The 27899-nt window shown below is 39.5% G+C and overlaps 1 protein-coding gene across 2 annotated transcripts in view; it reads left to right on the top strand.

The window, feature by feature from the left end:
- LOC149833596 (mediator of RNA polymerase II transcription subunit 33A-like) overlaps window positions 1–25899 on the top strand; it is a 78627-nt gene extending 52728 nt beyond the window's left edge. For both annotated transcript variants that reach the window (XM_090010879.1, XM_090010878.1), the window contains exons 10-12: window positions 10054–10717; window positions 11443–11649; window positions 24655–25899. In XM_090010879.1, the coding sequence (XP_089867005.1) occupies window positions 10054–10717; window positions 11443–11649; window positions 24655–25763 (1980 nt within the window). In that variant the 3' untranslated portion in view covers window positions 25764–25899. The remainder of the gene's footprint in view (window positions 1–10053; window positions 10718–11442; window positions 11650–24654) is intronic.
- The last annotated feature ends 2000 nt before the right edge of the window (window positions 25900–27899 follow it).

Genomic DNA, 27899 nt, shown 5'->3' with positions numbered 1-27899 from the left:
CATTGTGCAACGGTTTTGCGTTGCACTCCTGCTTATAGTCTTCACTTTACCGTCGCGCATTGTGCAAAGGTTTTGCGTTGCACTCCTGCTTACAGTCTTTACTTTGTCATCGCGCATTGCGCAAAGGTTTTGCATTGCACTCTTGCTTACAGTCTTTACTTTGCCGTCGCGCTTTGCGTCCAGGCTCTTGCTTTTGCATATGTGTTGTTACTGCCTTGCTATTGCAGATGACGCTCAGGTTTTTGCTCATTGCATACGCGTTTGAGGCATCCTCGCGGAGGATGCAAGAGGCATTTACCACTCTCCCTCCTGTGACAAGAGTTCAGTCGGGAGCTAACGATACATCCTTGTCTAAGGAGAGAGATACCTCGCAAGGATCCTGGCTCTTCGTGTACGCAGTTCCTACATAGTAGACTTGAGATTTAGGGAGCTGCACAAAAGCAACAAAGACTGCCCAAATCAAAGCATTTGGAAGGATGTGATTGGCTGGTTCTGTTCGTCCATTCGGCATATCTCGGGTGATCTCGAATTGGGGTTCGAGCGAACTTCTTAGCGGGGGTTCTGTTGAGAAACCCGTATCCCGTCTATCGATGCTGGTATCGAGTCATGAGAGTCATGTAGATACCCCGATAGCGGACGAGATTCTAGAAAATCGCATGCCAAATGTTGACACAAGTTGGCTGTTTCAAAAGATAAAGAATGTCAAAGTATAGTTTGAGAAGCATTACATCTTTGTGAAACACTTCTGATGAGACTTTTATTGAGGAGCTATACCCCTTTCATCCTAGAGTACTTGTAGTCGTGCACTACACGCTAGTACTGCGATGATCGGATGAGACGGTCGTGCGACCTCGAACAGTGCTGAATGCACAATGCTTTAATCACATAAAATGACCTCACATTCGCCTTCACAGGCAAGATGCTTGAGTGGTTTAAAGACCATAACATAGAATGAGTCATTAGTTAAGCAACCCCTAACGCACCCATTCGCTTCTTGTTGTCTGTCAAGGGAGAGGATAAAACGGTACAAAACTCCAATGGACAGGTTGTTAGCAACCACTCCACGGGCAATGATCCGGCCTCCCCAGTCATTGGAGTTAGGGGAAAGGGGCTACAATAGTTCGCTCAACACTTCTGCAGAAGTTGGATGCATCCGTGGCACTGCTTACCTGCCTTTGGGGAATCCTCTCTCGGCTAAAGCCGTCCCTTTAGGTGTGGACTCAACTAGCTATTCGGGTTATTGAAAATACATAGAATAACAGACGCCCGAACTAGTCTCAGTTGTTTCTATCTTTTGCCTGCGCGTACCCGCATGCCAGTAATATCGAAACATAAAGTCTGTTCACACTGGTTGATTGCTCGCTTGCTCGATAGTTCAGTATGCTACTCGTTGAGCTATGCACGCCTGTCAAGGCATTACTCTATTTGGTTAAACTGCTTACGCAGTTCTTTGCTGAGTAATAACTAGCTTCTCATACTAGTTAAGTGCTTATAATAGTAGCATTATGCTAGTTGCTACATATTAGCATGTGACTTGCTTTACCCCTTGGTCGAACTGCTTGGTGCTTGTTGTAACGTAGCAATTTTTGGCTTGCATCTCTTATGATCGATGTGATTGCATACAGCTCGTAATCTACAAACTGGTGGCAACTAGGATTGATGTGGTCGCTTGTCTTATAAGCTGCCTAAATATTGTGATATAACTGCTGCCGTATAATTGCTTATCATGTATAGCTTATGAATGGCTTGCGATGCAATGGTTTATGCTTTACGATTAATTTAATTACTTGCTGATGGACTGAGCCATTTGATGATAATTGTATGTATCACGAGCATTGTTATGAGTGCTTGTCTTATTCAATTGTTTTGTTTGGCTGTCGGATAGAGTTAGTTACTCTTCGCCTATAGAATCAGCTGGATTGCCATATCTGCGTGTTCTCATGTGTCGCTTACGCATGCTTTGAGGTCCCATTTGAGGATTGCAATGTTCCTTGTGGCAATAATTCAATGCGTAATATTATATGCTTTTGCGTGATATTATTGATCTGCCACGTGATAAGAAATGTTGAGAGTATGCGATAATATGTTCATGGTTCATGGAACCTTATTGGAGGAATGGGTGATCGTGTGTTTTGTTTTACCATGTGAAGGGATACGTTGCATATTACTGATATACATGCTTGTGCCCATATTGGTGGCTAGTGACCCCAAGAGCGGTCAATTGTTCGGTTACCATCTAGGGCGAAATTCCTTGTGAGGTTATACATTCCCCAGACCAGGTGATCCGACGTTGATCTTGTTAATTATTATATGGCTATCGACCCTGAGAGCGGTCATTTGTGTTGATGCATGTATCACAATGATTTTCATTGGATGTGACATTTGTTGGGGACCGGGTTCCCAAAGGTTTCTCTGTGAGGGTATGTATGATCAAGACCAGGTGATCCATCTAGAGTGGTAGAATCTCTATGAGGAGGTACACTGTCCAAGAGCGGGTAGTCGCAAAGACGGTGAACTCCTGTGAGGAAGTGTGTCGTCCAAGACCAGGTATACCCTCTAGGGCGGTAATTCCTTGTGAGGTTGTACATTTTCCAGATCTGGTAATCCTGCTAGAGCGGTAGAATCTCTGTGAGGAGGTACACTGTCCAAGAGCCGGTAGCCACAAAAACGATGAACTCCTGTGAGGAAGTGTGTCGTCTAAGACCGGGTATACCCTCTAGGGCGGTAATTTCTTGTGAGGTCGTACTTTTTCCCAGACCTAGCGATCCGACGTGGATCTTGTGATTTTGATTACCATAAAAGGTTATGGTGAGCTGTGATGATCTTTCGAGATTGTTTGGGATAACCATTTATGAATCTATAGTTTTGGCTTTCTGTTTTAGCATGATTTTATGCAGGACTCAGATATGAGAATCAGATCTTTATTTGATTTTAGATCATGTTTTGGACCTTCTATAGAAGGGTGGGCTTTTTCTGAGAAAGTATGATGCCTTAGTGAGTCATAACCGGTGACAGTTGGTCGCGTAAGGCCTTGAGAGATAGGAATAGTTTAAGGTGTTTCAGGACAAAACGTTTGTTAGAAGTAGTGAGAGCAACAAACGATGACCTAATAATGATTAGGTGCAGAGACCCCATTCTAGGAACGAGAACAAGCTTGTTGCGTGGTAGTTCACAACTTATGATCAAATGAATCGTCTTACTACGTTTTGACAGTTGCGCTGCTTACTTGCTTTGAACTGCTTACCTGCTTGCACCGCTTACTCGCTTGCACTATTTACCCGTTTACACTGCTTACCTGTTTAACTGCATATCTGCTTTAAACTACTTAGCATACTGAATTAAATGTACTTAATTCAGTTTCCTGTAGTCTCTCTTATGCACCTACTAGTTTTTTGCGAAACTAACCCATTCTATGGGTATAGGTGATGATTAGGTACACCACGAGCGATGGCGCAATGACAAGATGACTTCAAGACTTCTTCTTCCTGCTCTTAGCTCGCGTTCTGGACGTTTTGAGTTTGTAACGAATTTTCCTTGAGATATCCGAATTTTGTGAGTTTTGGTTCTTTTCGCTAACGTGCCCAAAGTTGTCAGCTTGCCTTCTGAATTAACAAAAGAATAGTCTTTCGCTGATTTTATGAACAAACTCTAGAGGAAAAAGATTTTTTTTAGTCTCTTACCTGTTTTCTGAAAGGTTCGCAAGTTTGAAATTTTGGCGCGTTACAGAATGTCTCATCATAATCCGTCATATTCTTGTGTGAAACCCTTTGCAACAAGTCGAGCCTTATACTTTTCAGTAGTCTCATCTGATTTATATTTAATCTTATAAACTCACTTGGATCCTGACACATGCTTGTCTGGAGGCTTTTTAACAATTTCTCATGTTTGGCATTTATATAATGCTTCCATTTTATTATTCATAACTTCAACTAGCTTCTTATTTTGGATAGCTTGCGAGTAAGAAACTGGTTCTTCTTGTTTTTTTATTTGCACGAGGAAAGTCTGATGATCTGTACTGAAATTTTCATAACTTACCCATCTCTCAATAGGATGCCTAACCTTGTTTGATCTTCTGCGTTATGTTTTCATCACATGAGATGATGGTCTTCATGATTGTCCACATTTCCTTATGCTTGTACCTCTTCTAGTATATACATGTCCTTTATATCTCCCATGTATAGCTGCATTTTCTTCATAGAAGGTAGAAACACCCCTTTTCTGGAACACTCCTCCATGTGATATAGGACTTTTATTTGATTCTAAAAACAATTTTTCACTTAGTCATGGTTGGTAATACTCAATTCTGCCCTTCTTTGTTTTTTGGACCTATTCTGCAGTGGAATCATACTCAAAGAAACTTTCATCAAATACATTTCTAGAAATACGAATACATCTATTTTTAATATCATAGCACCTGTACCCTTTAGAGTTATTAGCATAGCCAACAATTTATAAACATGACCTTTGGGTTCAAATTTATTTTTCTAGGACTTATCTTTATGGACATAGTGAATACACCAATAGGCTTGTAGAGAATCATATGGAGACTTGTAATTTAAAACCTTCATAAGCAACATTGTAATGAAATAACAAGTGCACGGACACAATGCCACAAAAGGGCTATAAATGTACATATCCACATATACAAAAGCCACTTATGGGCTAAATACAAAAGAGCCACCAAGGGCTAACACATAAACCTCACAAAAGAGAGCAAGAGCACAAATATAAAATAAAAAATGTTATTCAAAAAGCTTAGAACAAGCATTATACAAGTAGCCAATTGCCCCTTTATATACAAGTGGGGGGCATTGGGGAGCTCCCAATATAGTCGTTGGGAGCTCCCCAATGGTCATATTTATGACCGTTGGAGAGCCTCAACGACTCTATGGTCATATTGACCATAGAGCCCCTAAACAAAGAAATAGAATAAAAAGATAAAAAAGCCCAAAACTGTCCCTAATGGACAACACCTATTACATGTACAAAAGACCAAAATAGCCCTGGTGAAATACCCAAATTACACAACCAAAAATAAATATGTACATATACATATAATCTTATACAATACATTTTAACAAACATATTTATAATGTGCACAACTGAATAAAAAGTTTTTGTCCAAAGATATAAGGGAGTCTTTCTGGCATGTAACATTGCTAGGGCACTTTCAACAACATGATGATGCTTTCTCTCAGCTAATCCATTTTGCTGAGGGTTGTAAGGGCAATATACTCTTTTATTGAGTCCATTATTTTCAAGATAAGTAATGATTTTTTTCTAAGAGTACTTGCCTCCACCATCACACTTAAAATTCAGAATGGATATAGAGAATTAATTTTTAACTAACATATGGAATTTTGTAAATATATTAAATGCTTCATGTTTATGTTTAATAAAATATATTCATGTATAACGAAAAAAGTTATCAATAAAGGAAACATAATAACGACTACCGAAAGAAGAGACACTCGGTGCCAGTCCCCATACATCAGAGTGCATGATTTCAAAAGGTTTTGAAGCTCTTTCATTCAAGGAATTAAAAGGAAGAACATGACTTTGCAACTTGACAACTTGAACAAATGACACTAGCAAACTCACATTCTAAACACACTTGGGAATAAGTTTATTAGCGACCAATCTTTCAATGAAACCACGACTACAATGAGCATGACGACTGTGCTAGACATTGGTTTTATTTGACCCCGAAAGTACTAAAAAAATGGGTGGACTTAGGCTTCAAAACATGGCCAGCTGATTTAGATGCAAGATCTTCTTTGAAGATGTTCATATTTCTTGATCTTTTGCCTTCAGTGAATATCTTTTTCATGTGAAGCTCCTTGACACAAACAGAGAACAGAGCGAATTTCACACATGAATTGGTATTATCCACAAGTTTAGAACAAAAATAAGATTTTTCTTGATGTTGGAAACAAAAAAGACATTGAAGAGATTTGGAGAGGTAGACTTAGAAGAGGAATAAACACATTTTCAGTGTGATGGGGTGACGAGTTCCATCTCCAGTAACAATGATATCTTTTACCATAATAAGGAACCAAAGTTGAAAACTTACACTCATCACCAGTAATGTGAAATCAAGATACTATATTCCTTGTTTATTCTGCCTTAAATTGAATCCAACAAGGGCAGCAAGTAACAATTGCTTATCTTTTGGGACTTGATCTTCTTCACTACTCTGTGCACTACTCTGGCTTACAGATTGACTCTTGGCTTGATTCTTGTTTTGTGTTGCCCCTTGATTATATCTGGGATCTTCTTTAAATCAACAATTCACTTTGACATGACTTGACTTCGTGCATATGAAGCAAGTAAGAATGGGGGCATCTCCCTTGGACAAACAATGTTAGGATTTCACTAGAGGAATCACTCATAGTATAATTTGTCCCTCAAATTGTCAAATATAAGAAGCAAGTTCTTGTCTGATCCTTCATTGCCAACCATAGCAAGTTGGCCAGTGATGCTCTTCATCTTATTCAGATACTACATGATTGACATTATCCGGGATTCCAAAAATTTGGGAGTATGTCTAGACCAGTCTAGTCCAGAGTTGCAATGCAGTGCAATCATCGGGTACTCCAATAAGCAACTCTTGTGATAAAGTGAATATAATGTCAAGGTTGTAAATATTGTATTGTTACCTGTATCTATCGGGCCTAAAGTAACACTGTATCGTATCATAAACGTATTGTAAATTGTTAATAAAAATTTTCCAAAAAATCAAGAAAAATTAACAATTTTTTTTTAAAAAAAACAGCACATGAAACAATGATGAATTACACAAAATATAGTCATAAAATCACATATGCAGCATTTAGGTCTCTATCAGCTACATAAGACATTATCAAACATCAACTAATATAGAATCATAGATAATATTGCATGCATATCTCACAAGAACAATGCAAAATATTAAATATCTTGCAATTAAGAACATACCACAAGACTCATACTTTCATATTACATAAAAAAATATTATGGCAGTAGTTGTACTCAATTTTCAATCGGGTTTCACTCATTACTTGAGTGCCCCATTGTCATGCTGGATCATCTGATGCCATATTTGTTGGAGGAGTGTGAAGCCTGATTTCTACCTTGATATCAGTCTTTAATTTTTTTGAGAGTAGCATTATAATTTTACTCAGTAAAGAGTTTTTACCTTAACCTATTTTTCTGTGTGGAAAAATGGTGGAAATGCACTTTTTTTACGTTAACCCACTTTTTTGGGTTAAAAAACAGTAAAAATGCACTTCTAATGGTCTCTAGACAAATGGAGAAGTCGGCCATCAAAAGGTATTTATAACCCAAAATGAAAAAAGTAACTTTCAACCTTTTTAAAGTGCGTTGAAGCTGTATCGTACGATACACCCTGTATCGTACGATACGACATGTATCGTACGATGCAACATGATATAAGAGTGTATCGCATGATATCGTACAATACGACACGATATAGGGGTGTATCGTATGATATGCCTGATGCTGGTACAATATACACTTGTATCACGATATGAGTGTGTACCATATCGCAAAACCCAAAAGTAATTATACATATCGTACTGTATCGTATGATACGGTACAATACTTACAACACTGGATAATATATGCAACCAATACCTGATCTTGCTTGATCCATGAAATAAAATTTGGATTTCTGACAGGAACATAAGAAATCACAACCCCTGTGTCATCCTTTTTTCTCTTTGATAATATACTCTGGTGGAGGGACGATAGACCCATGAAGGTATTCAGAGAAATCTTGACTTCTAATGAAAGGAGGTATTTGCTTCTTCCAATTTTGGAAATTGGAATTATTTAATTTTTCAGAGATTAATTGGGGGTAAAATGGTAGAAGATAGAGACAACTGTGGGTTTGGATCCATAAGAAAAATAAGAACAATAGAGAATGGGAAAAGATAGAATATTCAGACTATCACATAAAAAATTGCCAACCTTTTTTTAGGTCGGAATATCACAATAGGCACATAGCAGAATTGATTTGACCAAAAACTTGATGTTTCTAACCTTCTTTTAGAACCTTTAAAGTAGGTGACTTGATATATGAAACTCAAAGGAACCTGCAAATCTAAGTATGCAGGTATTGCAAATCTGAATATGCTGAGCTTTGGATCCAAATAAGGTGCAAAAAATAACAGGCCACTGGAATCTTTTATGGGGTCAAGAAAAGAAGAAAGAAATTGAGATTTACGTCAAATAGGAGCTCAAAAAATCGATATCAGATTCTTTTCGACAAAAAAGATTCATAGCAACAATCAAAACATATTGGGAATAGTTATAATGAAGATTTTTTAAGGAAAGAAGAGAGAATAAGGACTGTGATAGAAAGGAAATTTAGAGAGGAGAAACTTGAAGGGAGGCAAACATGAAAAGAAAGCTCAAGATCTCTTAAGACGTACCTTAATGGACGTGATCAGACACGCTTCTGCTCTGAAACCATAATAGAATAGGTACCACTAGATGATCCGTAATATAGGCAAAGAAGAAGAAGATATGACATTGGGGTTAGGGCTACTGCTCCTATTCCACGATTCCCAATGAGGGAACATGTGTCTATTGGTTCCAATATATAGAAAACATTACATGTGTTTGTGTCGAATACAAACTTTACAAGATGAGAGTTACAAAGAGACCCAACACAATAAGAGAAAAGCATATTGTTAGAACCCGACCCTAGGGAGGAACAAATTCTACCAAGGGATTGAGGGGGCAACAAGAGGGCGCGTCTCAAACATAAATAGATAAAGAAAAATGAGGGTCGACCGGCCTGGGGCATGGTTTTCAAGGCAGGGCACTTGCAGGGTAAAAGGGAGAAGCTCAATCCCGCCTATTCTGCGAGTTATATTGTGACGTGTGGAGGGACTCTCAATCCCTCAAGCTGCAAACCAAGGTAAAAAATGAAGAATAGAGGAATTCTGAATAATTTTCATTAATTCCATATAAAGAATACAATACCTATTTATAGAGCAAGGTTGTCAGATTAAGAAGCGGAAGGGGAAACAATACGGGAAGCAGAAGCCAGAAGCGATGCATTTTAAAATGTATAGGAAGCGGGAAGCAAAGAATAAAAAAAAGAAATATAAGAATTGAATGGGAATCAAAATGAAACACCAATAAAAACTAAAATAAAAGTGACTAATATTACATTTCATGATTTTTTAGTATAAGAATTAAATTTTTAACAAAATTTAAAAATGATGACTACCAATTTAGAGAAAGCACATGGAAGTGAGTGAGAAGAGTGAGACAAAACACATAAAAAAACATGAAAAGTTGAGTAAGCGAACATATAAGAAGAATAAATGAACCATGTTGGAGGCATAGGAGAAGCGCTTGAATTTAAGGTTCTCATCAAATTTCAGAAGCGAGGAGTATCGTGCTTTCGAAGCCAGTTTCCGGGAAGTGAGCTTTCCACCTATCTAAGAAGCTTCCGATTATTATGTTATAGTGTCCTACTAAGAAGTAAGACTAAATCAAGAAACCAAGATGATAAGAATCCTAATCTTAAGAAACCCAAGAAACCAAGAAGTATAAAATAACAAGAATCCTAACTAATTCAAGAAGCAATAAATTGAAAAGGGCTAGACGTTCTCCACGGCTGGCCGACTGAGGCTCTTGAATGGGTTTGGATCCTGGACTGGTTCATGTCTGGGTCAGTCCGTAACACATATCAAGGAAACTTAGCAGAATAAAGAGTCCCAGCACAACAAAGTTCCAGCACAACCGGGAAACAGGGTGTCACGTCAGGTGTATTGAATTTGGGTTTGGATCCAGGTGTAGACCCAGATCCAACAACATTATCTCTTAATAGTGTCATGTCTGGCATTGTGTCATATCATATGTGACGTCAATGATATTTTGCTCCAGAATAATGTCTATAACCGTCAAAGAATGCGCTATAATTTTTCCTTTAGATTTTCCTTTTAATTTAACTGGAAATTTGACTTGCAGCCTCCATATTGTGATGTTTTTTGTTTTTCTCCTTTTGTCACTGATCAGGGTAGTAACTTTTTGCAGTTACCAGAAGTTGCTGCTGCTTTGATGCCAATCTGTGAGGTGTTTGGATCGCTAGTGCCCTCTTCACATTATAAATTAAGCAGTGGAGATGATACGTCAGCATATGCTATTTTCTCATGTGCATTTCTTTTCCAGCTTCGTCTGTGGAAGTTTTACAGGCCTCCTCATGAACTTTGTTCAGTGGGCCGTGGGCCTTCCCTTGTTTATGAAACAACTTTGGAGTACCTTCTATTATTGCGCAATAGGCGTCTCAATTCACACACTTTTAAAGGTAGCACATTTGTGAATCAGCAGGGTTCATCAATCTTGGCTCGACCAGTTTATATTGACTCATTTCCCAAGTTAAAAGCTTGGTACTGCCAAAATCAGGCCTGCATAGCTTCCACACTTTCTGGACTTTGTAACAGAAATCCAGTCCATCAGGTTGCTAACAAGATTCTTAATATGATTTATTGGAAAATGAATAAAAGTGGGACATCAGCTTCTCTCCCTGGGACCCCGTCAAGTGGCAGCATGAGCAGCTCGTCAGGAAATATGAGTGAAGATGTTAACCAGAGGCCCATGATTCCTGCATGGGAGGTGTTGGAAGCCATTCCTCTTGTTCTTGAAGCTGTTTTAACTGCATGTGCTCATGGAAGGCTTTCCTCTCGGGACTTGACTACAGGTTTGTTTTGAGATTTTCTGGGTAAGCTTATTACCATGTTCATCCAATGCTAGGAGTAGGTAGGTAAACTTTAAATTATTTGAGCACTAAGCACTCTTTTTTAATAATTGTTTGTAGGGTACTACTAGATGCAAGAGCTCCAGCTATACGGATGCAAGTTTCTCTCTGAGTATACCCTTGCATCTGGCAGCTTATATTTATCATGATAGTTATATTTACAGGATTGTTTCTTTAATCTTTATGATTTGTTATTTTCTTTTCTTGTTATTGTTAAGTAAACTGCCAAATATTGGGCGACATATACTTAATTTTCGTAAAGTGGTTCAAGTTGGTAGTTGGCTGATGAATGCTCCTCTTCATTGAAGACAATTTTGGAATGGTGGGTTGTATCAAAGTAAACATCTACTTTCTAACATCATATTGACTACATTGGCGAGCCCTCTTTCATTTTCATATTGTGAACTGGTTCTTGCATGTGCTAAAAAATGTGTTATCCTTATTCTATCCAGATTCCTCATGATTCCATGCCCATAGAAAAAAATATGAATAGGATCTGTGAATCTGATTATGATGTAAAATTTCTTCCACCCTGCTATTTTTTAATGCATTTTCTGATTTATTTCCGGTCGAACTATTTCATTTGTCTTTGTCATTACATTGTGCAATTGTTAAAGGCTAGTTTGATAGTGTTTTATAAACTATTTTGTTTCGTTACCATTTTTCAGGCCTAAAGGACCTTGTGGACTTTCTCCCAGCTACTCTTGCCACCATAATTACTTATTTTTCTGCAGAAATAACTCGTGGAATCTGGAAACCTGTTTTGATGAATGGAACAGATTGGCCTAGTCCTGCAGCAAACCTTCCTTCAATTGAAGCTGAAATGAAGGAGATTCTTTCTCCAACTGGTGTGGATGTTCCGAGCCCCTATACAGGTTTTCTGATGATTCCCTTCTCTTAATTATCACCTCTAATTTCTGACATGCTCTTCTATGACGTCTAAAGTTATTGTTGATCCAATGACATTAAAGTTTGGAATGTGGGTTGGCTAGTTTAACATTTTTAGGAGTCATACAGTTTGTGTGCTCGAGCATGCTAAACGTTGCATTTTCAGTCAACAGATATCTTTAGTGGTAGGACCAGGGTTACCGGAAGCACCTAGCTAAAAGGGGAAGCGCGCTTCCCCGAAGCGCGGAACGGCGCGCTTCCGAAGCGTGGGAGAAGCGTCCCCCTTTTTTGGGAAGCGCGTCCCCCTTTTTGGGGGGATGCGTTTCCTTTTAATGGGGGACGCGCTTCCCTTTAATGGGAAGCGCACTTCCCCTGTTTTTTTCAATTTTTTGTATTTTGTATTTTTTGTTTTTGTTTTTTTTCGCTTCCCCCTCGCTTCCGAGACGCTTCCTATGTCGCTTCCGAGACGCTTCCTAGGTCGCTTCCGAGACACTTCCCGAATCGCTCCTAAGTGGTTCCACGCTTCCCCGCTTCCCCGCTTCCTAAAATTTTGAAAGTGCCTCGCTTCCCGCTTCCTCAACTGGCAACCATGGGTAGGACCCTTGAGACATTTAGACTGCCAAGCAAACTTAGATGACATTATAAGTTATTTCCTAAGAATTTAGGAAATCCCTAGTGATTTATCTTCCTTTTGATATAAATTCTTCGTATTTTATTTATTTTTCTTTACGATTCTAAACGGAAGTGTTCTCTTCCAACTTATAATTTGATGATGTGAAATCTGTAGTTATCTTGAGCATTTCAGGCTAAAGCATCCCTTGAGGAATAGTATGTTTTTCTGCCATGTATAGTGACAGAAAAGTGCAAGAATTGCAGGCTGCTTTTTTCTAAATAGTGAGACAAAATCAAATTGGTTAGAAAAACTTTTAGACAGCTTGTTGGAGCTCTTTCTTATCTTTCCATTACTAGGCCAGATATAACTCATGCGGTTCATACAGTCAGTCAGTTTCAGCATGCTCCCACCTCCGTGCACATGGGAGCGATTTTGCGTATTATTAGATACTTAAAATCCTCTCTTTCACGAGGACTCTTTTTGTCTACTTCATCTTCATTAAATTTAATTGCATATACTGATGCTGACTGGGGAGGTGATCCCAATAATAGACACTCAACTACTGGTTTTTGTGTGTTTCTAGGTGAAACCTTAATTTCGTGGAGGTGCAAGAAGCAGCAGAAAGTCTCTCTTTCCTCCACCGAAGCTGAATACAGAGCCATGGCAACCACCACTATGGAGGTTGTTTGGCTCAGCCGATTGCTAGCGGATATGGGAGCTAAAGCAACGCAAGCTTCAAAGATGTGTTGTGACAACAAAAGTGCGATCTACATTGCAAGCAACCGGACATTCCATGAGCGCACTAAACACATTGAGATGGACTGTCACTATGTCAGAGAGGAATACTTACATGGAACCATTGATCTGCCATATGTTACATCAGAATATCAATTAACAGACTTCTTCACCAAACCTCTCGCTGCTCCCAGATTTCACTTCTTCTTAGACAAACTTTCACTCATTGTACCGTAAGTTTGAGGAGGAGTGTTAAAATGTAAACTGTAATATATATATATATTATTTAATATTATTATATTTTCTTTTATTATTTTCTTTTTCTATTTTTCTTTATTTTCTTTTTTAGCATCTAGTTGAATAGAAACTAGATATTTGATCCAGTCAAGTTCCAAGAACTTGACTGTGCAAATAGCTGTTGGACTGTAGTCCAACAACTATAATAAATGCTGTTGGACTATAGTCCAACAGCTATAATAATAAATGCTGTTGGACTGTAGTCCAACAACTATATTAAGAGACGGAATCCAACGTATCTTTTGGAGAGCTCAAAATGAGCTCTCCTCTCTCTTCCACTTTTTTGTATATATAGGGGTGAACCCCTTCAATGTAAACCATCCATGCTTCTTAAGCATTTTGTTCATGAATAAAGTATTATTTATTTTTCAAGTGTTCTTCCTTTTATACCCTTTCAAGGGTCATGCTTGTAGTGTCTCCAATAGACACTTGTTTGTGAGTTATTTGTGCATTTGTTGAAGACCACCATTTCATTACAACACACACACACATATATATATATATATATGTATTAACAAGGGGATGGGTGTAATAAAACACGTGGAAATACAATAGAGGACCCAATATGGATCAACAAGAATATAAAAGAAGTGCACAAGCACTAATCCACCAAGGGATATTACAATCTCAAAAGAGAACAACTATAAAAACATAACAAGGGCCAACACAACATAAAAATAAATATAATTCTTGATGAAAATGCTTAGAAAAGCATAGACAATACAAGAGATGCTTGGTCTAGTGATGGATAAGTAGGTCAAGTATCCAATCAGTTGTTGATATGGAGTTGGATCTTCAAGCGTAGTTCCATCCTCCAATCTTAATTTTGCATTTACAGCTTTCGACGGATCAACCTTCTTTTCGTCAAAGATTCTAGATTTGACAATAATATCTGCAACCAACTTTATTTGAGACAATACAGAGTTGCCAATCGGGAAAGCGAGAGTGAGAAGCAATTCGGGAAACGAAAGTGGGAAGTGAGACACTTTTAAAATTTTAGAAAGTGAAAAGCGCGGGACGACTTAGAAGCGAATTGGAAACAACCTAGGAAGCGAGGGGGAAGCGAAAAAAGAAAGAAAAATAAAAGTAAAAACACAAAAAAATGTAAAAAGAAGGGAAAGCGAGCTTTCCCTTACCAATCTTTTTGGCGTCGACTTGGGAATCACTCGAGTCAACTCAGGAATCACCCGAGTCGACCTGGATCAGACCCTAATTGGGTCACAATTTAGGAGTGCCGATCCAACCTATGAAATAATTTTTTTATCATGCATTTTGTTATTTTAATGCATAATTTTTATATAAAGTCACTTATTATGAAGAATCTTGCATTGTTTAATGAAAAAAGTTAATAATCATGTATAATTATATGTTTTTGTAACTTAGCTATTGACATATTAGCTTGAAGTTTAGTTATTTCCATGTCTTATTTCATATGCTTACACTATAAAATATAGTCCTGACTTGTGTGAGTCACCGAGTCAAGCCACTGACATGGTGACCCAGTAGGGGTCCTGTAATGCCCCAAAATTCCAAACTTGTGAACCTTTCAGAAAACAGACAAGAGACTAGAAGAAAATCTCTTTCCTTTCAGAATTTGTTTATGTAATAAGTGGAAGATAATTCTTTTGTTGAATTTAGAAAGGAAAGCTGACAACTTTGAGCACGTTAGCTAAAGGAATCAAAACTCACTACACATGATACTTGCAAAACACTTGGAAAAAACACTTTCATTTAAAGAAGTTCCCAAATAGTACAAAATTCGGATATTCAAAGGAAAATCTGTGACAAAACCCAAAAACGTTCAACAGGCGAGCTAAGAGTAGGAAAAGGAAATCTTGAAGCCATCTTGTAATCGCGTCATCTCCCGTGGTATACCTAATCATCATCTGTACCCATAGAATGAGTTAGTTTCGCGAAAAACTAGTAGGTGCACAAGAGAGACTATAGGAAACTGAATTAAGAGCATTTAATTCAGCATGCTAAGCAGTTTAAAACAGATCAACAGTTAAACAGGTAAGCAGTTCAAAACAAGTAAGCAGTGCAACTGTCAAACGCAACATGGCGATTCATTTAATCGCAAGCTATTAACTATCATGAAACAAGCAAGTCTTATGACCCATCAACCAGTGTGAACAAACTTATGTTTCGATGTTACTGGCCTGCAGGTACGCGCAGACAAATCGTAGAAACAACTGAGACTAGTTCGGGCGTCTGTTATTTTATGTATTTTCAATAACCCGAATAGCTAGTTGAATTCGCTTCTAAGGGGACAACTTTAGCCGAGAGAGGATTCCCCAAAGGCAGGTATTTGGCAACAGATGCATCCAACTTCTGCAGAAGTCCATGAGATCTACCACCTAGGATAATGTTTGATAATCCCTTCCCCTAACTCCAATGACTCGGGAGGCCGGATCTTTGCCCGTTGGGTGTTTGTTAATAACTTGTCCATTAGAGTTTTGTACCGATCCATCCTCTCCCTTGACAGACTACAAGAAGCGAATGAGTGTGTTAAGGGTAAATTAACTGACGACTCATTCTAGATGCTCTGGTCTTTTGACCAAATGAACATCTTACCTGTGAAGACGATCTCATTTTTATGTGTTTACAGCATTATGCATTTAGCACTGTTCGAGGTTGCACGATCGTCTCATCCGATCATCATAGTACTAGCGTGTAGTGCATGACAACAAGTACTATAGGATGAAAGTGGTATTGTTCCTCGATAGGAGCCTCAACAAAAGTGTTTTACAAAGATGTAATGTTTCTCAAACTTTACTTTTGACATTCTTTATCTTTTGAAACAGCTAACAGCTTGTACCAACATTTGGCATGCGATTTTCTAGAATCTCATCCACTATCGTGGTATCTACGTACCTCGCATGACTTGATACCGGTCTCGATAGACGACATACGGGTTTCTCAACAGAACCCCCGCTAAGAAGTTCATTGAGGCCCCAATTCAGGGTTACCCACAATATATCGAATAGACGAACAAAACCAGCCAATCACATCCTTTCAAATACTTCGATTTGGGCAGTTTTTGATGTTTTTACGCAGCTCCCTAAATTCTAAAGTCTACTTTGCAGGACTGCTCACTCGAAAAACCAGAATCCGTGCTAGGGATCCCTCTCCTTAGACGAGGATGTATTGTTAAGCCCCCGACTCAACTCTAATCGCAAGAAGGAGAGTGGTAAATGCCCCTTGCATCCTCCACGAGGATGCCTTTATAGCACATGCAATAAGCGAAAACTTGAGCGTCATCTGCAATGGCAAGGTAATAACGAAACATTTACAAAAGCAGGAGCTTGGGCACAAAGCACGACGGCAAAGTAAAGACATGACAGAAAGTAAAGGACAAGGATCGCGAAACCACGTTCTTGAGTTAAATACGTACTCGTATAAATATATATATATATATGCATATATATTTATTTAATTATCCTTTTTTAGTTAATTGAGCTCAATTCAATTGTCCAAGTCCTCCGTGCAATCTTCCCCTACCTTGGGGAGTTGCGAGCTTGTTGGCCTCTGCGGGTGTAAGCGATGGACAGCTCGGGTTGCGGGGCGCGAGCGGGATCCGTCGTACGAGCTGCAAAAGTGAGACATCAACATGCTATCTCAATCAGAAAGGTAGAAAGGACAGGGGCGTTGTCGCTGTCCTGACGTGAAAGAAGCAGAGGCAGGGGCAGGGGCATCATGCCCCTGCGACCCTGCTTAACGCAAAAGAAGCAGGAGCAGAGGCAGCGGGCCCCTGCTGTCAGCAAACAACGGGGAGGCAGGGGGTTGCACCTCTGCCTAATGAAGGCAACGAGGGAGGCAGGGGCTTCACCCTGCCTACCAGAAGAGCAAAGAGGCAGGGGCCAAGCCCCTACCCATTAGCACAAAGGGAGAGGCAGAGGGCTTTACCCTTGCCTGCCAAACTTAGTAGAGGCAGGGGCAACGCCTCTGCCTACTAGAAGGAGAAGAAGGCCCAAGGAGGGGGCTCGGCCCCTCCTTCGCCAAACTTAGGGTGCAGGGAGGGGTTTCGGCCCCTCCCCAGCAAAAACGAGGGCACAGGGACAGGCTTGGCCCCATCCATGCCAAAGGGTACGCAGGGAAGGGGCTCAGCCCCTCCCTTGCATACAGGGGGTACATGGAGGGGGCTCGGCCCCTTCCCTATCGCTGGAGGGTGCAGGGATGGGGCTCGACCCCTCCACTGACCAATAGAGGGAGCAGGGAGGGGCTTGACCCCTCCCCTACCGTCAAAGGGAGCAGGGAGGAGGCTGGGCCCTTCCCCTGCTAAAGGTGGTGCAGGGAGGGGGGTTCAACCCCTCCCTTGGCCGCAGGGAGCACAGGGAGGGCTCGGACCCTCCCCTGCCAAAAGGAGACACATGTGTAAAATTGTCTATGAAGAGACAATACGCATACAAGCACAAATACTTTATAAAAGAAGTGTACGAAGACACCCTCGCAACACTTGAACAAAATACGCAAAAAGCGTACAAATAGCAAACATGCAATAATGCATGTATTTCATAAAATGAACAAATGCTTGAGACTCTCAAGCTTAGGAAATACAAGGGGGGAACACCCCTATTTATACAAGTGCCAAAAGGTGCAAAGGGGGGGCTCCCAAAGGAGTCATTGGGAGCCCCCAACGACTCTATTGGGGGACCCCCAATGCACTTTAAATAATAACAAAAAAATAAAAAGAAAAAGTAAAAAAGAATAATAAAAAATAAATAAGAAAATTACAGCATATTCCAAATGGAATATGCGCAAAACATGAAATTACAAGAATACCCTTTTCGGGTAAGAATATATAAATATATATATTTATATATATATATAGAGATATATGTACATATAATATATTATATGTAAATGTATCTCTATGTATATAAATATATATATTTATATTTACAATAATGATTTTAGGAGACACATTTTAACACCCCCCCTCAAACTTACGGTGTGATAACCGCAAGTTTGTCAAGAAGGAAATGAAATCTGGGCGAACATAGAGTTTTTGTGAAGAAGTCGGCAAGTTGATACTCAGACGTCACATATGGTAGATCAATGACCTTCTTCAATTATTCTTCTCTGACATAATGACAGTCCATCTCTATATGCTTTGTTCGCTCGTGAAAGGTGTGGTTCTTGGCAATATAGATTGCACTTTTATTGTCACAGCATAGCTTTGTTGGTTCTTTGACAACCACTCCCATATCTTCCAACAGACGTCGAATCCATACAATTTCCATGGTGGTGGATGTCATGGCTCTATATTCGGCTTCAGTGGATGACAAAGAGACCTTCTGTTGCTTTTTACATCGCCATGATATCAAAGATTCTCCTAAGAAAATACAAAAACCAGTGGTGGAGTGATGGTTACTAGGGTCACCTCCACAATCTGAGTCAGTATAAGCAAACAATTTTAATTCAGAGGAAGAAGATAGAAATACTCCCTTGTTTATTGTTCCTTTCAAATATCTGATGATGCGAAGGACAACACTCATATGAACGGTTGTAGGAGCGTGCTAGAACTGACTGGCGATGTGAATAGCATGGGACAAGTCGGGTCGAGTAATGCTGATGTACATTAGAGAGCCTACCAGCTGCCTGTAAGGAGTAGGATCGGTTAGGGGAACACCGTCGTCAATCTTCATTTTTTATCCCACGACTTCATGAGTTTCGCATACTTTGTGATCAGAAATTCCTGATCTGTCAATAATCTCACAAGCAAGCTTAGACTGAGATAAAAAATAACCACGTTGCGAATAAGCAACCTCAATTCCAAGAAAATATGTCAGAAAACCCAAGTCTGACATCTCAAATTTTGAAGTTAAGACGAACTTAATACCCTTGACTCCTTGAACATCATCTCCTGTAATTAACATGTCATCAACATAGAGTAATAGAATCACAATTCCTGCATTAGATCTTCTGGTCAATAGAGCAGTGTCAGTATAACATGAGGAAAAACCATTTTCCAACATTACACTGGTAAACCTGTCATACCAGGCCTTGGGGGCCTGTTTCAAACCATAGAGGGCCTTACGAAGACGAAGAACTTTATTTTTAGGAATCTTCATGCCTGATGGAGCATCCATATATACTTCTTCGTTAAGATCACCATTTCAAAAAACATTTTTCACATCCATTTGAAAAATGTTCCAATTTTTAATAGATGCAATAGTAATAAGACATCTAACTGTAACCATTCGGGCTACAGGGGCAAAAGTTTCCTCATAATAAATTTCATACTCTTGCCTATACCTTTTAGCAACTAAACGAGCTTTATACCTCTCCAAGGATCCATCGCTTTTAGTTTTAACCTTAAAAACCCATCGACAACCTATAATTTTCTTTCCTATGGGTAGAGTTTGGAAATCCCAAGTTTCAGCCCTTTTAAGGGCATTAAGTTCATTTTGCATAGCTTCTTGCCATTCTATACATTTTTTTGCTTCTTCAAAATTCCTTGGTTCAAAATAAGAGTGAATGACACTAAGGCAAGCCCTATATCGGGGTGAGAAAGAATCAAAAGAAACAAAACGAGTTGGAGGTCTTCTATTCCTTTCAGATCTCCGGTGGTCGATAGTAAGAACAAGCTCACTATACTGGTCAATAGCACTTCTAAAGGTGTCTTGGTTTCTACGAGAGTAGGTTATTGGATCACTTGAAAGTCTACTTTCTTGTTCATTGAGTGAGTTATGTTCACCAACGTCACCATCATTTTTCTCATCGTGATTTGATGATACATCATCATCACTAGATATATCATCATTACTAGACAATAGATCAAATAAGAAGGAATAATCAAAATTTTCTTGTTGAGAAACATTTTTTTCAAAGCCACTTTCATTTTCCAAAAAAGTTACATTTCTAGAGACATATAACTTATCATCACGAAGATCATAACAATGAAACCCTTTTTGAGTTTCGGAATATCCAAGAAAGGCAAGGGATAGCCTTGGGAGATAGTTTGTCATTTTTATCTATAAGTATAAAACAGTTACACCCAAAGACTCGTAACCTATTATAATCCGGTTCAAGTTTATATAAAATCTCAAAAGGGGGTATTTTTCCTAACATCCTAGATGGCAGGCGATTTATTAGATAAACAAAAGCAAGGACTGCTTCTGTCCAAAATTTTTTAGGAATGTTTTGGGAAATAAGAAGGGTCCTAGTGGTCTCAATGATGTGCTTATGTTTTCTTTCGGCCAACCCATTCTGTTGAGGGGTTTTAGGACAAGACCTTTGATGGATAATTCCATGATCCTCAAGATATGCTTTAAATTGATTGGAGAGATATTCCCCTCCAGAATCACTCCTAAATATCTTTATATTACCGTTGAATTGATTCTTGATCATTGAATGAAAGGTTTTAAAACACGAAAAAACTTAATGTTTGAACTTAAGAAAATAGATCCATGAATATCTGGAAAAATCATTCACAAAAATGACATAATAAGAAAAGCCTCCTTTTGAAGTCACAGGTGCAGGTCCCCAAACATCCGAATGAACAATTTCGAAATTTTTAGAAGAGAACATGGTTCTTTGCTCAAAAGGTAAACTTTGCATTTTTCTAAGAATACAATCATTACAAGAAAATGAACTTTTACATAGGTCTTTTGCAAAATGCAAATAAGACAACTTGGTGATATTAGGATGACCAAGTCTTTTGTGCCATACATTTATATCTTTGTTTTGGGCCACATTACAAAAAGATTTTGGAACTCGAAGAGATTCCATATAGTATAAGTCTCCTTTTCTAAAGCCTTTCCCAATCAATTTCTCGGACCGACGATCCTGTATTAAACATTCATCACAAGAGAACTTAATATCGCAACCATGGTTCGAGAGTTGAGAAATAGAGAGAAGATTTAAGTTTAGTTTAGGTATAAATCTAATTTTTGGAATAAAAAAATCTTGAGATTCAAAATTACTTATACCTTTAATTTCAAGAGATGTTCCATCTGCAGTGGAAACAAAAGAGGGAGAAACATTTTTTGAGAAATCGGAAAGTGAAAACATGTTTGGGGACATATGAAAGGATGCACCGGAGTCCAAAAGCCAAGCGACTTTACCTCGAAGAGATGAGGTAGACACGACGGCACCGAAGGTAGCTCCCTTGAGTAGAGGTTGAAGAGCTTGCACTATTTGATTTAAAGAGAGTGACCCACTTGATGATGCCTCCTCCTTTTGTGGAACATCGGTGGTAGCCATTGCGAGAAGCTTTTTCCATTTGGGACATATGGGTTTGATATGTCCGGGTTCTTTACAAAAATGACAAATAATTTTGCTATAGTCCCTTTTTTCTCTTGGCCCACTATTTTCACCTTGATTTTGTGGTTTAAAATGAGGGGGACGATAGGTTCTTACATTGTTCCCGGGTCTTGATACGACATTGACCTCATTACTTTCTTCATGATTACAAAGAACCATAAGAACACTTGATCCTTGTTTACATAAACTCATACGAGTCTCCTCACCACTTAATTTGGTGAGTACATCTTCAAGAGAGGGAGAAGAAAAAGAGGATAGAAGAGAGGACCTTATTTGCTCAAATTCGGGCCTTAGCCCATTCAAAAAGTTGAAGAACCGATCTTCTTCAAGTTGCTTGTGACGGAGCTCAATTGCTTCTCCACTCCATTTTGGTTCAAGCATGGCAAGCTCATCCCAAACGGAGGAAAGATTGGCAAAATATTCCCTAATAGTCATTTCACCTTGAGAAAGAGAGAGAACTTTCTTTTGAAGATAATACTTATGACATAGGTCCCTCGATGTATACATTTTTTTAAGATAATGCCAAGCTTCCGATGCCTTTTTGAATTTAATAATGTTGGCATTAATCTTGGTTTCAACGGATGAGAAGAACCAAGAAAGGATCTTGAAATTCTTCATTTCCCACTCATCGTGCTTCTTAGAATACTCTTCAAGAGCTCTAACCCTTTCTTCTCCTTCAAGAATCTTGATCTCGCTTCCGTTTACCACGGTTATCTTGGGTTCCGGTTTCGGAATTGTGCCTTGCACATAACCCCATAGCCCCTTCCCTTTTATGTGAGCCTCCATGTTTCCGGCCCAAATATGATAGTTGGACCCATTTAATTTGAAGCCAAGAGTAAAGTGAGAATCTTTTTCGCCCATTATGAAGTAGAGAGAAAGAGGAAAAAAGCGTACCAACACAATATCCTAAATGCTAGCTTGCGCAAGATTCTTCTAAAATATTTGAGAAGCAAGATCCACCACTTCAACCTCCAAAAGTCCGAAGGCATGCTTTTCGAGATTCTTGAAAAGAAGAGGATCCCACAATCCTCTATCACTAACCAAGCTATGATACCATGTAAAATTGTCTATGAAGAGACAATACACATACAAGGACAAATACTTTATAAAAGAAGTGTACGAAGACACCCTCACAACACTTGAACAAAATACGCAAAAAGCATAAAAATAGCAAACATGCAATAATGCATGTATTTCATAAAAGGAACAAATGCTTGAGACTCTCAAGCTTAGGAAATACAATTGGGGAACACCCCTATTTATACAAGTGCCAAAAGGTGCAAAGGGGGGGCTCCCAAAGGAGTCGTTGGGAGCCCCCAACGGTCACATTTGTGACCGTTGGGGGCCCCCAACGACTCTATTGGGGGACCCCCAATGCACTTTAAATAATAACAAAAAAATAAAAATAAAAAGTAAAAAAGAATAATAAAAAATAAATAAGAAAATTACAGCATATTCCAAATGGAATATGCACAAAACATGAAATTACAAGAATACCCTTTTCGGGTAAGAATATATAAATATATATATTTATATATATAGAGATATATGTACATATAATATATTATATGTAAATGTATCTCTATGTATATAAATATATATATTTATATTTACAATAATGATTTTAGGAGACACATTTTAACAGCAGGGAGGGGGCTCGACCCCTCCCATGCCAAATACGACACACAGGAAAGGGCTCGACCCCTCCCCTACAAGCAGAGACATCGGGAGGAGGCTGGGCCCCTCCCTCGCAAAACACATCGCAGGGAGGGGGCTCTGCCCCTCCCCTGCGATTTAAGGCAGCAAGGAGGGGGCTTTGCGCCTCCCTTGCGATTGAGGGAGGCAGTGAGGTGGTTCAGCCCCTCCTTGCGCAAACAGAGAAGTGAGGGAGAGAGAGAGACAGAAGGAAAAGGAGAAGAAGAATGAGGGGAGCGTAGCTGTAGGTTGTCGGAAGAAGCTCGCCGGAAAGGAGCCTGCCGGAGGAAGGGGGGTCGCCGGTGGCCGCTACTCGGCAGACGTGAGGAGAGGGGGGGGGGGGGGTAGAGAGAGAGAGAGAGAGAGCGAGAGGGGAAAGGGGGTTTCTATTTGAAGCCCCTCCCCTGCCTCGCTGTCTTTAAAAAGCACGAGAGAGGCGGTGGCCTCTGGTTGGGTCCAAGTCAGGTTTGGGTCTGGATCCGACCCGTATCCAAGCCTCTTTTTTTTTTTTAAGGTTTTTACAGGTCCGATCTAAGCCCGAGTCACGAGTTTGCCAACTATGCTCTAGGTGAATAAGCCACTTCAATACCTAGAAAATGTCTTTGAAAGCTAAGGTCAGGCATATCAAAATATTTTTTAAAAATATTTTTAATTTCATCAATTTTCTTTTTGTCACTCCTTGTGATGATATAATAAAAGTATGATATATCAATACTCGTATCTTTGACAAAAAGAGCAATGTCAGTATAACAAGATTTATAACCTAAGTTTAACATAACATTGCTAAACCTATCATTACCAAACTTTGGGGGCTTGCTTAAGCCCATACAAAGCTTTCTTTAACCAAAGATCTTTTTCTCTCTCGATCTCAAGATCGGGAGGAGGATCCATGTACACTACCTCATTTAGATCACCATTCAAAAGTGTTCTTAACATCAAGTTGGTAAATAAGCTACTTTCTAATGGATGCTAAGGCAATGAGTGTTCTAACACTAGTTATACGGGATACGGGAGTAAATGTCTCTTCATAATCTATTTCATACTCTTCGAAATAACCTTTGGCTACTAATGTAGCCTTGTATCTTTCTAAAGATCCATCTCTTTTTGTTTTGACCTTATAGACTCACCTACATGGTCTTTTTTCCTATAGTTAATAGTTGAATTTCCCAGGTCTTGTCTTTCTCGAGGACACCTAGTTCTAAGCTCATGGCTTTAATCCATTCGGTAATGTTATTTGAGATTACGATATATATATATATATATATGTGTGTGTGTGTGTGTGTGTGTGTGTGTAGATTTTTTCGAGGCACATTTATTTTGCTTTTTTTGTGCTGTTTGAGACATTAATCCTGTGCTTTTCTTTCATGTGCAAACTGTATGTTAGATGGAACCATACAGGCTATGCTTCCTTTGCCCATGGCAGCTTTGGTCAGTTTGACAATAACATTTAAACTTGACAAAAGTTCAGAATTCATCCATGGCGTAGCTGGACGTGCTATGGAGAATGCTTCCTCTGGATGCCCTTGGCCTAGCATGCATATAATTGGAGCATTATGGGCACAAAAAGTTCGCCGTTGGCATGATTTTATTGTATTCTCTTGTTGCCGTTCTGTTTTCAGGCAGGACGAAGAGGCTGTCACTCAGCTTCTAAGGAGCTGTTTCTCTGCTTTCCTTGGATCTAGTCGTGCTTGCCAGTCAAAACTGACTGCCCTTGGAGGTGTGAGTGCACTGCTTGGAAATTATATTGGTGCACACACTGTTGATGCTCGCCGAACACCTGTGGCTCCAGGATTTTTTTATCTTCGGACATGCACAGCCATTCATAATGTAGTGTTTCTGACCGAGGTAATCCTCAGGCTAGTCGTCGAGTCCTCACGTGAATTGGCTGTTGGATGGACTGTTGCAAACTCATCTTGTTCACAAAATGCCAGAAGGCTCAAGTGTAACAGGGTATCTTTGGCAGCTGCAGCAGCAAAAGTTAAAGAAGTAGCAACGCTTGGTGCGAGCCTGTTGTGTGTTTCTGGGGGATCCCAACTTGTGAAGGTTTTGTACCAGGAAACCTTGCCTACATGGCTGTTATGTGCCAGTGAAAAGAAGATCAAAAGCCCTGGCCCAATTTCTTCCATATTAGAAGGATATGTGATGGCATACTTAGTAGTCCTTTCTGGTTCATTTGTTTGGGGTGTGGGGAGTGCAGCGTCTATGTATCCAATGATGGCTCAGGTGTTTGGGAGACATGTAGACTTCTTGGGAGATGCGATTGAAGGGAAAATCTCACTCCGCTGTGATGTTGCTACATGGAAGGCCTATGTGTCGTGCTTTGTTGGATTGGTGGTCACCTTGGTGCCTACTTGGATAGCTGAAGTTAAAGTGGACACACTGAGAAAACTGGCTGTTGGGTTGAGGGGGTGGCATGAATCTGAGTTAGCATTCTCATTGCTTGAAAGGGGGGGACCTGCGACCATGGGATGTGCAGCAAATCTGTTTATGTGAATGGACAGGGAAAGGAGCTATTTGGAACTAGTTTAATAGCAAAGAGTGAACAATTTTGTGAAACCAAGGAGATTAGTTTCAAGAAGCGAGACTCTAGTTCGCAGTTTTTGTAGACATCAGTATAATGCGTTGAAAAGAAGGAAATAAGACAATGTTTAGAGGCTGGCCATGCTTATTCTTTTGGGTGGATTAGCAAGCTTAGATCGTATATAGCTCAGGCTCATATAAACAACTCTAATATGAGGAAATGTACTGGACTGAATCCTGACATGTGGCTTGTGCGCCACACAGGTCAATGGGATTTGTATAGTTGATGGCTTCTTAGTTGTCCAATGGCTCAGCGCTAAAGCACTAATTAGGACTGGTAGATCAACCATGTTTCATGTAACTCTTCTTAGTCTCTGTCTGTGATGAGCTTCTTTTGGATCGTAAAATAAGCTCTTGATTTAGCCTGCCAAGTCGGTATTCATCATGGCTAACAATAACTGCTCTGTTTGGCACTGCTAAGCTTTTGAGGTTGGTGTATGCTTTTGGTGGGATATGTATCATATTAAATGTATGGATAAGCGTCTGATGGTTCAATTCTTATCTTTGTTTCTTCAAAGAAAAAATATACTTTTACCGAAACTAGTCATCTTGGGCTTCGCTTGCTTAAGTTCGTGATGAGCTTAATTTGGGCTTGGCTTGAGGTCGTGACAAGGTGAGCTTGGGCTTGGTCTGGAGTTCATGATCTCTCTCTCTCTCTCTCTCTCTCTCTCTCTCAACTTTTGCGAACATTTTTCTACTTGTGTAGGCAAATGTTGGATATGTCCAGGAATTCTAAGCATGTCAGTAGTATCGGCTATATATAGCCATTTAAACACGTTTTACTGGGTCTTACCCAAAGACCTTGATGCTGCGGAAAACGCATGTGGAAAAATAGTTATTACAAAATATAATTGTATGATTGAAATAAAAATCACATTTTCAAACTTTTCTTTTCGTTTATTACATGGGGAAAGTGTCAGTGGGCCGGAGTTGGAAAGTCCTGCCAAACTATGGTCGCCACACTCATGGTGTAAAGTCTTGATGCTGCCCCGCTCACCCACCAAGGAGCTCACTGCTTTGGTTTTGTGTCTAGAGGTGTACACCCTGGTTATCAAAACTTGTGATGCCTACAGAACTCAGGAGTGCGGAGCCCTTTTGGAGCAATGCAAGACAGTTCTAATGGTAGTAGGCTTTAGAACAGGAGTAAAAGTCTGGAAGTAACCCTGACCCTCTAACTATAGCCTTTAGCTACAGCTTTATAACATTCCAAAGTTCCATCGGCTCTCCACTTTATTTTAGATATCCATTTTCATCTTACCACGAGAAGCTTCTCTTGCTGTCACAAGAGTCCATGTCTGATCCTTCGGAAGAGCATCATATTCAGCTGTCATAGCCTCACACCATTTGGGTTACTGAAGGGCTTGTTTAAAAGTAATTGGTTCTTCATGTTGAAGAAGGACAATAAGGACTTCTATGATAGAATGTTTAGCGGCCAGGAAGACTCTTGGTTTTAAGTCCCATCCTGAAATATGATCACTATAGGTACAAGATCTACTACTAAAGGTATACCAGATTCGCAGATGAAGATGGCAGCCCTACACTCGGCTGCTGGTTGTTATTAGGACTCCTTATAGGTGAAGTAGGGGACTAGATGATGGTTTTGGTGTGGCTTTGTTATCAGAAGAGGGACGACTCATTGGGACTGGAGGTGGCAGTAACACAATAGGACTCTGGTCTTTAGGACAGTTTGATCTTTATGGGGTTTCATGGTTTTGACTAAATGGAAGGATACTCTCATCGAACACAACGTGACGCGAGGTATATATGTTAGTTATTTGGATTCAAATTGGATCCATTTGGGTCTAGTTTGGATCCAAATCCAATTACCATAACTAACATTTATGAACGGCAAATGTGCATTGGTTTTGAAATGAAGATAAGTCCCACGATTAGTTGTGGGCTTATCTATAACTGATAGTCAGTTACGGGAAAACCATTTTGATATATACCTGCGTGGTTGAGAGCAGGTAAAAAGGAGAAGAGGTTTTTCAAAAGTTTTCTCACCCATACGGTGAGGGTCCCTGCTCTATTCTTCTCATCTTGTGTTGT

The sequence above is a fragment of the Nuphar pumila genome, chromosome 6, assembly GCF_984573655.1.
Source record: "Nuphar pumila chromosome 6, dmNupPumi1.hap1.1, whole genome shotgun sequence".
Classification (NCBI taxonomy): domain Eukaryota; kingdom Viridiplantae; phylum Streptophyta; class Magnoliopsida; order Nymphaeales; family Nymphaeaceae; genus Nuphar; species Nuphar pumila.
Note: the sequence above shows the minus strand (reverse complement) of the source record. Positions and strands in the feature narration are given on the sequence as shown.